General features: G+C 37.5%; 1 protein-coding gene across 3 annotated transcripts; it reads right to left on the bottom strand.

The window, feature by feature from the left end:
- Positions 1–1181: 1181 nt before the first annotated feature.
- On the bottom strand, positions 1182–8118 carry LOC126597046 (sucrose nonfermenting 4-like protein). 3 transcript variants are annotated; one of them, XM_050263800.1, is made up of 14 exons: positions 7892–8115; positions 7494–7706; positions 7283–7373; positions 5828–6010; positions 5334–5468; positions 5156–5215; positions 4656–4745; positions 4181–4315; positions 3359–3503; positions 3109–3282; positions 2751–2814; positions 2556–2625; positions 2091–2205; positions 1182–1943 (listed from the first exon to the last, which is right to left on the bottom strand). In XM_050263800.1, the coding sequence occupies exons 2-14, from the start codon at positions 7616–7618 to the stop codon at positions 1852–1854; spliced, it is 1479 nt and encodes a 492-aa protein (XP_050119757.1). In that variant the 5' UTR covers positions 7619–7706; positions 7892–8115; the 3' UTR covers positions 1182–1851. The 3 variants fall into 3 exon arrangements, with proteins under 3 accessions (XP_050119757.1, XP_050119758.1, XP_050119759.1); XM_050263801.1 differs by having other exon boundaries at positions 7283–7370; XM_050263802.1 differs by lacking the exon at positions 5156–5215 and having other exon boundaries at positions 7892–8118.
- Positions 8119–13172: the final 5054 nt, after the last annotated feature.

The raw sequence follows: 13172 nt of genomic DNA, 5'->3' as shown, positions 1-13172 counted from the left end.
ACTAGATGCACTAGGATTTACACAATCACATTCTTATTCTAAATATGATTGCAACAATAACTTTTTTTTTTAACAAACGATATTATTTACACTAAGAGAAAATTGGTGGATTTAGCCTACAATGGGTCAGCAATAATGTAGTTATACCTTTTATCTTGAGCGCATCTAAATCTATGTTGAATTGATGAGTTCTTTGCAAAATAACTCACATGTCATCAAATAAATGAATGATCAATCAATTTGATCAAAATGTGTATGTTAAAACTAGACCCAATAGTGCAAATTGAAAAATTAAAAATTTATAGACTATTTTGAAATTCACTCCAAACACTTGGAGAAAGTGATATAATTAGTCATTTTAGGTTGGATTCATTTGATACTTAATTATTATGATTTAGTTCATATAATATATACTTCAACTTTCTTGTGTTAAATTTTTGGCTTGTAAACATAAAAGTGCAATACAAACTTTTTTTAAAAGTTAGATTTATAAATTATTAGACGAATTCTTCACGGAAGAATAACAGATTCTTTAATATTCTCAAGAGCTTCTTATACTTTGAAGAAGTTTTATAGAGGTGGAATTTGGTATTTGGATATTTTATAAAGATAAAACTAATATTAAAAACAAAGATTTCCTACAAACCTGACTTTTCCATTTTCATCGCACTCTGATCATTCTGTGAAGTAAACTTTCGCTCCTTTTTTTTTTCTTCTGCACTCCCGCTCTTATTCATAGCTACAAGACTGAATCAATCAACCGCGAATCTATAATCTTTTATCCATTTTTTTTAGTCAAAATAGTCTATAAGATTGTCATAAATCCTCATTTTGATCCCTGAAATTTAAAATCGATAAAACTAACCCCTGAATTTGTCCACGATCAATTTCAATCTTTCTGCGAAGAATCTTCGTTAAATAAGAATAAAAGGATAAAAATATCTTCAATTTTTGTTAAATCATTTTAGCCCAGATTTATTAAGATGATTGTATTTTTGTCCTTTTGATCCTTATATGACAACAATTTTCACGAAATGACCAAAGAAATTGACTTTAGGCAAACCATAGACCACTTCTATCGATTTCAAATCTCAATGACCAAAGTGAATAGTTATACCAATCTCAAGGACTAATTTGGATGTAAAAAAACAATAATTAAAATCAGACTTCTTACAAGAAAGTTGGCATCAAATCATCCATGTCCCACCCACATTTGGGTGATTTTAGAGAATTTATTTTAATTATCTTTTTACAAAAGATAAGCTTTGTAACCAATACACAGCAATACATGGTTCTGTTCATTGAGTTCTCCATTTGCCTGCTACTTACAATACGTTTGAAGATCAAACCACAAGACGAAAAATACGAAACGAAATCGGAAAAAAAGCAAATTACATGTCAACAACTACAAGTAAGCATATAGCAGTAGGCACCCAATGGCTTCAATTGTTCAGCATTCCTCCACCCCCCCCCATCATTTTGTTCCATCATTGTCCCCCTAATTTTTCAACAGAAAACTAATGCAGGAGCCCCGCTGTATTCGGCTACATCAAATCTACATCGGCAGCACAATGTAAATAACAAGGGAGGGAGAAGGCCAACAAATTTCTGAGGAAATGAATTCCTCTCAATTTACAGGCCTCTTTCTTCAAAATCCTAAAAAAACCAGGCGAAGCAAAGAAGCCAATCCAATTGTATATTTGAATGAAATGAGAACAAGTCACCGTGTAAGGTACTGGATTCTCTAATCAACAGTTGGGGTAGGAGGAGATGGCGCCCATCTACACATGTGTGACGTCGAGAACCACTGATCGAACTCCTTCTAGCTTTTTCAACCATTGTTTTTTGGAGCTAACCAAGCAAGAACTTGAAAACGTCACTAAGTGAAACAATGCCTTCCACCCGCTTACTGCCAGCTTCTACAATCACCAGTCGTCTGACACCTGAAATCCAAGATTTGAGGGAAGTTAAGTGGGAAGATTGGCTGGACATATCGTTCTCTACATGATCACGACTCTGCACCTTTACGTAACAGCATCGAAACATTAAGTCTTTAACATTTCTAAATACAAAAGTGAATAGAGAAATACCTGGATTGGCCAATCGCTCCATCACTTTATGCAGAGAATCACTGCGCAAACACATCTGGCATCTTTGACCTCTTGGTTCAAAGGGAGAAAATGAGTCTTGTCCCAACTGCAATGCCTACAAAAACAAAGATAAGAACTAAGACTACATCCCTTGAAGCTTCTCCAAAAGCCAAAAGCAACCCGGACCGTCTCTTCCACCAGAATGTGTAAATATGTAGTGAAAATGTCAAAGAAAATATTCCTTCAAACTGAAAGAGGAGCCACCTAACTAAACCACAACTTTAAATTCACAAAACCATAAGGCCCCTAAATCTCCTGACCTCCAAAATAAATAAATGATTGGAAATCTGTCTCTAATGCATCTGAAGAACTCTCATTCCATATGACATTTAAGATGCACAAAAGAGTGAAGAAAATTTGTATGGAAACCGGAAAAAAACTATGTTCAGGAATTACACCAGTTACCTGTTGAATAGTCATTTCATTGAGATTAATATGTGCGTAAGCTCTATCTTTAGCCAAAGCTGTTATGTCACTGTCAAGAAAATGTGAATGGAAAAATATCAGTAATGGTTTGTTAAAATAAAAAACAGCTGATTATTTATTTCAATCAATCAAGACAACAACTAGGAATTATACCCAAATAGAATTACAACTAACCTTCGACAATATATATCCAGTAAAGAGTTATTATCATCAACTATAGGGATTGAACTTACTTGAGCTGCAAAGCAAACACAAAATGCATTTGAGTTAGCATGATGGGATGCATATCTAAAATACTCGCTAACCCTAAAACTTTGGTGCTACAATACAAGGTCATTCATTCATAACCTAAAAATTAATTGTAACAAATCCTTAAACACAATTTAAATTCAGGTAATTTGATCCACTTCCTACAGTAGCAGGCTAGCAGAAGCCAGCACAATGCATGGATATGTGTACATTCGAGAAGGCATCCCACTTCATGACAATTGCTGCACACTCAAAAATTCTACAGCTCAACCACAAGGCTTACCTTGAACTAGCAAGTTTAGAGCTGCACTAAGCGAAGCACTTGGTCTCAACGTTGCTAATGGCCGACAATTCGTCTCTCCAATTTCCGGAACCCAAGTACCCACATTAATTGCACATATTGGTGCTTGAAGTATGGGTAATGAGCTAGATGAATGCCTAAAGTACCTGCAAACACCTGCAAATTGACATTTATCAGTACCAATTACGAACTGAACCTACGGTATTATTCAATAAGTTTCCAAAGAGCTTACATTTTAAAATACCAGACAGTGAAGCAAGATGCAATAGCTGCGGAAATGAGCCATCTTCTGAAGATGAATGGATAATTGGAACCGTAGCAACCCCATTTTGTAAAATTTTCAACACAACATCTTTCATATTATCATATGGTCCAGCCTGAAAAATCAATAATGAACCAGTCAAAGCAAAATTATTAACCCTAGCATGCTACAAAAACTACCATATGACCACCCAGACAGTTTACCATGTAAACATTCACATTTATGCTAACGAGGACTAAGATTACATGAGCATCAGTTTGACAGTGGTTGCATGCGACGGCCCATTTGTGGGTCTGTCATACTACCACAGAATTCAAGTTAACGTTGACATTTGTTTTACTTGTTTGGAGACAAACTATTACTGATTTAAGTTGTGACAATGTTTTGAACGCTTCCTAGTGATCATTAATGAGTTCGCATCATACGCAACAGAAGAGTCATTGAAAAAGCTTCAAAAGGAAGGCTGCTTCTGTACTCAAGAAGTGATTCTTAAAGGCATCAAATTATAAGTTTCTTCTTGTGTCTTTTAAATAAGATCCCAAAATAATTCCAAACCACGCAGACACATAAAGACCTTATTATTGCATGAATCCCTAGGATATAAAATTGTGTGTATTATATGCAAGATGCACATATTTGTGTATAGCAGGTGATGTTCTTTGCCAAATACCTGCTGTGTTATGTTGTCAAATTATGAATCTAGCACCACAGATTAAAATAAAAACCCACCTGATCAATGGTAAATATTACATTTACAAGACAGAAATACAAAGAGTCGCATAAAACACTCACATGGACTAACTGTCTCGGCACTGCTCTCCCATGTTCATCAATCTGTCCATTTAGATATGCTTTTCCCTCTTTCCATGCTGCTATAGTATGTGTTTCAAGCTCTTCCTCTGTCAAATTAGATCCATGGTTCCCAAGCTAAAAGATAAAAATAAAGTTAGCTACTTTAAGAAATTATCATACATCACTCAAATGTGGGTGCGAGCATTGCACAAAACTAATAGCAAAATCCTATTTAAAAAGTATTTGGTCAATAAAGTAAGCTGATAAAATTTTACCAAAGTCTGATTCACAATTCCCTAAGAATGTATATGTTAGTGAAGAACGACAGAAATAACAAACAGGAGATGGAAGTCTCAAACTAATATATTTGAACTTTTGTCATCAAATTACTATCCAAGAATTCAAAATAACAATGATATAACTGCATCTTGAAGAACTCACCAAAGGAAAAAAATCATTTCAGATTCAAACATACCTCTCTCAATATTAAAATAAAATCCAATGCACTGAGAACTCCAACAAAATGTCCATTGCTGAAGTCCCAAAGAGGCGCCAAAGGGATTCCCTGGAAAAAAAAATTGGCTCAGAAAGATGCATATGCTGGCTCATTATCAGCATCAAGCAAGCACGCCAACAAAAAATGAAGAACCAAGGTACCGTTCAAATTTCGGCAACTAGCAAAGCTTAGATAAATTCCTTAGTTGAATTGGGTTTATAAAAATGATGTGAAAATATCAAATTGAAACAATTATATAAAGGGTGTAATCATGTGAACAAAGGGAACCATAAAGATATATGGGGGTGATCCTCCAGTTATAACATAGAACTTAATATGAGTTTAGAACTACCACAATGCCCACTAAAACTGATACTAATAGAGATCAAGCTAGAATGTATTCATTTCCTCTTCCACAAATCAAATACGCAGAGCATGATTCAACCAACAATGAGAAATGTATTTTTCGTTGTACATACCTGCTCATGCAATATATGAAATGCTTGCTTTACAGGTAAATCAACATCCAATGCAACAACCTGTTAACTTGATGTGATTAAAAAAAGAAAAAAAGAGACTAATGCATACTGAATCAAATTCATATACACCAACCAAATGTAGAATGCATAAAGGAGGGCAACAACAAATCATCCAAACCTTGCCTGACTCCGGGAGTAGTTCATATGTGGTGTGTGTAGACAGGAAGACAGAAATACGATGACGAGAGCTTTGCAAATCAGCCTCTGATATCCTTAGTACTACATCAGTTAAAGTACCATCTGTAATCCGGACCTGTGTTGTAAAAAGATCACAATCTACTCTTACCAATAACTCATTGGAGAAAAATAACAGAAAGTAAATACAGCTTACAGGAGCATAAAATGAGTGTTAAAATGCAAGGAAGATTTTTTTTTTAATTTGGGAAAAAAAGGTGATTCAGACCATGAATTCCATGAGCAACCTATTAACTCAAATCACAAACACATCACATGGATGGGATAATGTTGAAGCACCCTGAATTCAGTAAAATCTTATAGGAAAGGTTAATAGAAAGAGAATTACATTTCGAGGTAACAATGATATGATCTTAAATGCTGCCCCAGGGAAAAAACATACATAATCTTAAATGATAAGGAATGAATGACTCTTACCAAACGCTTAAAGGCCTCAGTATCCTCTTCCATATAATTAGGTCCAGAAGTCATCTCTGAGGTTACATTCGGATGAAAGAGATTAGGATCTGTGGCCAAGAGAATGTTCACTAACCCATATTCACCACTCACGTAAGATTGGTGCTCATCATGTCGCCATTCGCCATCAACAAAAAATTTGTACTGTAGTATGAGAAACACATACAAAGTAAGACTTTGATGATGTGTTTAAAGTCCTATCAATGTAAACACAGAACACCCCAGTACTAGCATTCTAACATCAAACTGCATGCAGGCTTGATAAAAATTCACACATTCAATCACTTCAACCAAAAAAGTACGAAACTGGTGATCCACTTGAGATGAACATGTGATTTTCAAATTTCAAAAGAATAAAAAAGCCCGAAAGTAATTATAAGATATCCATAGATTATTCGTAATATATTCCTCTATCCATCTGTGAGCCAAGCCAATTATCCAGAATTCATACCAACCACCACATCACCTCCTAGACTAAAATTTCTCAGCACTGACTCTATTACTTGATATATTACTACTAATTCAGCTTAATGAAGCACCCAATAGGGATTTCCATACTACAATCACATAGTATCACCATATGGAAGATTAAAATGAGCAATATTCATAAACAGAAATCCCATGAGGAACACGGCAAGAAAGATACAAAAGATGACAACACTAACTTCACTGCCTCAAACAACTCACAGCTTTTTCACATGCAGATTCGAACCATGGGTGTCTACCCTCACGTCCCACCCTACCCATCCAATGCCACTTAAGCCAAGGCTCATTAACAACAATTTTGTCTTCCATAAGCTCACATTGTGATACAGGTCTCCAAACTCTTAGTTCTTATATACCATATACTTAGTTCATCATCCTATAACTATGATCACTGAGTGCTTCAAAATTCAACTATGGTGGGCGACCAAAATATTCCAATTCCGAAAAGACATTCAAACCAAAATAAACTTCTTTAACCATTACAGTACTACATTAATATAGTATAATTCAAACGAAGACTATGACTTGGTATTAACCCTTCATATTTCTTCTCATCAAAATAAACTTCATAATGGTAATACCAGATATTAACCCTTCATATTTCTTCTCATCAATATCAAGTTTGAGTGTATGAAGACTATGACTTGATTCTACCAACTAAATTCACCTACATTTCAATCGATTATTAACAAAACTCAACTACATAACACTCTTTTCCATGGCCTGCAATCAACTTTCTCAACTTTGCTCCTATAAAATGTAAAGATTGATATGATTCATTACAAGCTTTATCAATGAATCCGTCATCTATGATCACTGAATCAATCGTAGTTGACTGCTGCTACTCATATTCCCCTCAAAAGTGAAAGCTTGTGAATTTACGCAACAACAACAATTCAAATACTTCAATTCTGAAACGAAAAAACTTACTTGGTGGTATCCCGGCGTTACACTGTAAACAGCTTGAAACACAGTGGGGCAACCCTCAACCGGTGTCATAGGAATAAGTTCAGACCACCTGCTGCACAAAGAACATACCATTTGAAACACACACAAATATAACAACAGCCCAACAAATCAGATATAATTAAATTCCATTTATATATAAACAAAATTCAAGACCGAAAACTCAAAGTCTCACCGGACAAATGAACCACTGAAAAACACACTTCTGCCCCCATAAGGCCACACAAAGCGCATTGGGATCAACACCGTGCTCGGAACTCCAACAACATCCCGCGCTGAATCCATGTTGGTAGCAAACATTTGTCCCCAAATTCATACAAATATTCTCAGAAAAAATTCAACCCTCCAAGCTATAAACTCGCAATGACATGCCCGCTCAATCTATTTACTGCAAAAACAAAAATTCAACCAAATTACGGTAAAAATCCCAAAATCAGAGCAAAGAAACAAAAATTGAGCTGATTCAACACACTCCCACAAGAAAACCAACCAAAAAAATCATTTTACTTCCCGAAGCTAAAATTGAACCAGAAAAACCCTGAAGCACGTGGAAATTGGGGGCAGAAAACCTACCAATTACAGCAGCGAAATGCCCTCCATTTCGAGAAATTGATGAAAAAGCAAATGAAATTAAATTGGGGGAATGGAAACCCTAGCGGAAATAATTAAAGACGGAAAATTTAAAAAATTGGGTGAGAAAATCGAGAAAGGGGTTGCGACACGATCGAATCTAATTTTCGAACCCTAAAAGACAGAAAACTCTGATAGTGATGTTAAAAAATCATAAAACGATATGTTTTTCCATTTTTCTTTTTGTTTTTTTCTTATAAAACTGCTACTACGCCCACTTTATGATCTTATTTCTTTTAACTACATTATATTTTCTTTCACTTCAAAAATAAAAATACCAAACACTCTCTTTCCACCCCTTCATATTTCTAAAATATCCGTAATAGTTTAAGTTATAAATAAAATAAATATAAAGAATGACTGAATCTTGGTGATTTTTGGATAATGAAACAGTCATGAAAGTCCTCCCAACCCGACCCAAAGCAACCACAACCAAGCACCACATATGACCGCAGCAACTCCTTTTCTCTTTGCCGTTGGAAAAGTTACATTACTTTCTTTTTATTCTCCTTTCTCTGAGTTACATTCCTTTCTTTTTATTCTCCTTTCTTTGTTCCTTTCTATCTTTTTCTTTTTTTTTTTCTGTCAAATATGATTTTAAGATTAATCTCTATATTTATTCCCAAATTCCAATTCAGAATTAAAGGTTGAAATTCAATCTATACTAAAACTCAAAATCAACTATGTTACTGTTGATAAGCACAGTGTGTTTTCCATTTTGCCCCTGTCAATTTTATGTTATTACTTCTCTTGCCACTGCCTCAGAATATATATATATACGCTTTATATTTTTTTTCTTCCTCCTTCTCTCTTCCCTCTTGCCGTTCTCCCCGTCTTCGACTAGCCTTCAAATGAAAAACCCAACTTTCACATGTTTTCTGGTGGCGGCTGGCCCGCAACCCCAACTATTCAGTTCAGGATAGTCCCAACAACATCATTCGAGCTTTGCATGCTCGAACCTACCCATTGATTGAAGAGTTCCATAAGCACAGCTTGTGGCTTTTTTTCCGACAAGAATCCAATTTTATTTTGGCCAATTTCAGGCCTTTCCGACCTTTTATGGATCCGGCGAAGGTAATTACTCTACACCCTCGAATTAGCTAAGGTTGTGAGTCTCTGTTTTCTAGCAAATACCTCTTTTTCGCAATTCTTTTCTTCATTTTTGCATACCCCTTTCTCAGTTGAACTTTTTTTGTTTGTTTTTTATTATTTTTTTTTGTCAATGTTGATTTTGAAATTCCGTTTGAAGTTCACTTTTTTTTTCTGGGTAATGTTTCCAATTATTTTTGTAATCTTTATATTTTTCAATGGATTTTTTATGACTAAATTTTTTATCTTTTCGTTTTGTAGTGGGCATTGAAGTTGGGTGGATGAAATCTTTTTCCTCCTCAGATCACCACCACCCCCTGTTAGGTTTTTCTTTTTTATTTCTTTTCTTTCTTCTCCGTTCTCTCTCTTCAGTCTCGCTCTTCTCTTTGTGACTCTGCTAGTGACAACAGCGAGCTGTTGCCGTCCGAACGCCTGCGAATTGGACCTCATCGTTACCACCAGTCGTGTCCCGTTCATCTCAGGAACAAGAAACAGTTGTTGCATGCCTCAAATTGTTACTGTTTCGACGGGGGTTAACTTAACCCCATTTGTATTTGGATCTCTCTCTTTTGCATTTTCGATAGGTTATAGTTTTTCAGGTTCTATTGAAAGCACATTGATTTTGTGTTAATTTGAGTCTTTGCGTTATGAATTCTGATATTTTGCGTTCAATATGGGTTTTTTGGAATTTCGAATTTGTTCCCTTTGCTCTAATTAATTTTGATTTTGGCTGTCATTGTTGGGTTTGATTAAATTTTGAACCTTTTGTTTTCGTTCTCAAAGTTTTTCAGTTCTATCTATTAAATGTTTTCATTCTCAAAATGTTTGAGTTCTATCTATTAAATATCAGTTAAAAGACCCGCATGTATTTATAGAAATCCAGTATAGTTATTATGTATTTCATTCTAATTTTTGTTTGATTTTTAACAGTGTTATTTCAAATATGCTATCAGTCAGGACAACATGATGGGACTAACGTATTTTCCGCTTCATTGATGCAGAGAGAAAACAGTGTGTTGATGCACAAAATCAGCGAAGACTTTGGTACAACAGAAAGTGTCAGGTTTTGTGACCTTCGCTTGGTTGCTTCGGTCACTAGTGAGGATAAGTACGTAAATGAATAGAGACAGAGAAGCAAACACAGGATGTACGTGGTTCACCCAGATTGGCTACGTCCACGGAGTAGAGGAGTTCTCATTAATTGTGAAGGGTTTACACAAATACATAGGTTCAAGCTCTGGTTTAGTGAGTTCTAGTGAATAGTTTAGTACAAAATGACATTAGAGATTGTTGTGGGAGAATGATCCCTATTTATAGAAGAGAGTTTCTAGTTTTGTTCTAATATTGACACATGTCGTGTTGTGATTGGCTTCTGATGTTGACACGTGTCGTGCTGTGATTGGCTTCTGATGTCGACACGTGTCGCATTGTGATTGGCCTTCTGGTTGAAGGGAAACTCTTCTGGGTCCTTGACGGTATAACGTTGACCGGTGCTCAGTAGTTTCGGGATTAGTCAAGTATGGTACAAACAGTGCTCCCCTAAGTTCCCGAGTGAGGGAAGCTCCTCGGTTGGGGACTTGCAAGATCCAAGCCGCTGAGTAATCACGAAACTTCTAAGTACCGAGGTGTGGTATCGTCTTCACTTGCCTTATCTTTCTCATAGGTAGATGTGGCATCTTCTCTGGAAGTACGCTTCCTCCATCCAGGGGTGGTATCTTTAACCGATGAAGATGCACAAGGTAATGTATCAATTTCACTTGAAGCTTACTTGTAGTTTCGGGCTTGGTCAAGTGCGATACAAACCCTATAGTAGGAGTCCCCCAAGTCGCCGAGCTAGGAGATCTGCCGAAAGAGGTGACAGACAAGGTAAGCAGTCAAACTTCCAAGTAAGCAACCCAGGATCAGAGGTTTGACTTCGGCTTCCGGTTGATTGTTCTCCTTCTCCTTGTCTCTCATTCAACTGCCAGGATAAGGAGAAGCAAATGGATAAGAGATGATATGAGATACTTTTGCTTTTGAAGAAGTAACTTTCCACAGGCTTATTCTTGAACTGTGCTGGAGGGTTTTCTGGTGCCCTTCAGAGTATAAGGCCGACTCAAGAATTTGAGGGTCAAAACAAGTCCATCAAATCTAGAGTACGTTCGACCTTGATGATATGGGATACTTTTGCTGTTGACGGAATAATGAATGTGGTATGGAAAGGTGTCGTGCTGTAGTGATCTGTTTCAGCTCACCGTTGAACCTTCTGCTTCAATCTTTTGCATGGCAGAAGTGGTGTGCAACCTTTGCATTTAAATGGTCCTTCAGAACATTCCTTCATAGTGACTCATCCACGCTTGGCAGCTTCAGTGTAAAGAGCCAATATCTGATCAACTGTCATGAGGTATTTGCCGGTGGAATTCGTGACCTTGACAGCAGTTGAGGATGAGTACTCGAGAGCAATGCTAAGTAAGCAACCAGGCAAAGGCTCCAGGCAGTCAGTTCCAAATTGGAGGTTTGATTTCAGGTTCCGACTGACTGCTCTCTTTCTCCTTGTCCTGCAGGTGTGGACAAGGACAAAGACAAAGACAGGGAGAAAGCATGATATGGGATACTCTTGCTTTCGACCCTGATGATATGAGATACTCTTGTTCTTGGTGTGGCTTATTTGCTGAGGTATTATCGGGGGGAAATAAAGCTGAGTATTTCGAGAGGTTATGTTGAGGGTGCCTTCTCGAATGCGAGAAAGGGTTGAGCATTTTTGCAGGTTTGCCTGTCCGTTGAGGAGGGAGGTCAATGTATATAGGGATTTCCCAATAACAAGTAGTAATGCTATTCCTTTACCCTTCTTGGTCACAGCAATGTAGTGGGAGCTGCCAGCTTCACGTGTTTTAATTTTGTCAGAGCACTTTGAAAAAGTGGTATGTGGTATCTGGAAAGCTGATGTTACGTGTGAAGATTACAGACAAGCTTTATCTAAGGAAATCTGGCTCTCGAAGTTCTGAGAGTTGTGCCTCTTCGGTTTTCGAACAAGCAATCCCGTCGAGGATCTGACTCTCGAGATTCGGAAAGCGGTCCTACTCCGGTTTTTGAGAAAGTAATTATGTTGGGAGTCTTTTCTCGAATGTGAGTAAAGGTTGGACGTTCTTGCCAACCTGTCTTGCCGCAAAACACGGAGGTCGACACACATAGGGACTTTCCAGTTGTCAAGCAGTGGTGCTGTTCCTTTACCCTTATGGGTAATAGTAGGGTAGCTGGAACTTCGAAATTCTCGTGCCTAAACTTTGTCAGAGATCTTTGACAAAGTTATATGTGGTACCCGAGGAGTTGATGGTGCATATGGAGAGCGGTGATTGAACAGTAAGATTCACGTGCTTTCTACTTCACCAGAAATCTTCGACAGATTGCCCGTAATTTCCGCAAAGCTGAGTGTGCATGTGACAGGTGCTGACGAGGCTGAAAAAGCAGGTGCTTCTTCGATTTCTGAGATCGGCCCTCATGGTCTCTGAGCAGCCCAGCTTTTGAGAAAGCAAACGCCTCTTCGATTTCTGAAGCTCCGTCGAGTGCAGATTTTTATAGAGGCTGGCATTAAGTTCCACAGCACACTTGAATCTCTACCAGTAGAAGCTCATTTCTTGCACTTCTAAGATCTTGATTTGTCTGACCTCTTCCCTCTTCAACACATTTGAAAATGTCTGGACCATCCGACCGTCGTTTTGACTTGAACCTTGGAGAAGAGACAGCCACGCCTTCTCCAGACAACATATGGCGCCCATCCTTCATATCCCCTACTGGTCCTCTTACCGTTGGGGATTCTGTGATGAAGAATGATATGACCGCTGCAGTGGTGGCCAGGAACCTTCTCACTCCCAAAGATAACAGACTACTTTCCAAACGGTCTGATGAGTTGGCTGTTAAGAACTCTCTAGCTCTTAGTGTTCAGTGTGCAGGTTCTGTGTCTAATATGGCCCAACGCCTATTTGCTAGAACCCGCCAAGTTGAATCATTGGCTGCTGAAGTGATGAGTCTCAAACAGGAGATTAGAGGGCTCAAGCATGAGAATAAGCAGTTGCACCGGCTCGCCCATGACTATGCTACAAACATGAAGAGGAAGCTTGACCAGATAAAGGAATCTGATGGTAAGGTTTTACTTGAT

The sequence above is a fragment of the Malus sylvestris genome, chromosome 13, assembly GCF_916048215.2.
Source record: "Malus sylvestris chromosome 13, drMalSylv7.2, whole genome shotgun sequence".
In the NCBI taxonomy this organism is placed as follows: domain Eukaryota; kingdom Viridiplantae; phylum Streptophyta; class Magnoliopsida; order Rosales; family Rosaceae; genus Malus; species Malus sylvestris.
The sequence above is the reverse complement of the archived record's forward strand: the minus strand, read 5'-3'. Positions and strand labels throughout refer to the sequence as shown.

Coding starts and splice junctions, on each gene's coding strand:
- LOC126597046 (XM_050263800.1), bottom strand. CDS start 7,618: ATGTTTGCTACCAACATGGATTCAGCGCGGGATGTTGTTGGAGTTCCG. Junction 5,469..5,827: donor CTGAGGCCTTTAAGCGTTTG/GTAAGAGTCATT, acceptor TTTACAACACAG/GTCCGGATTACAGATGGTAC. Junction 1,944..2,090: donor GGAGCGATTGGCCAATCCAG/GTATTTCTCTAT, acceptor CTTGGATTTCAG/GTGTCAGACGACTGGTGATT.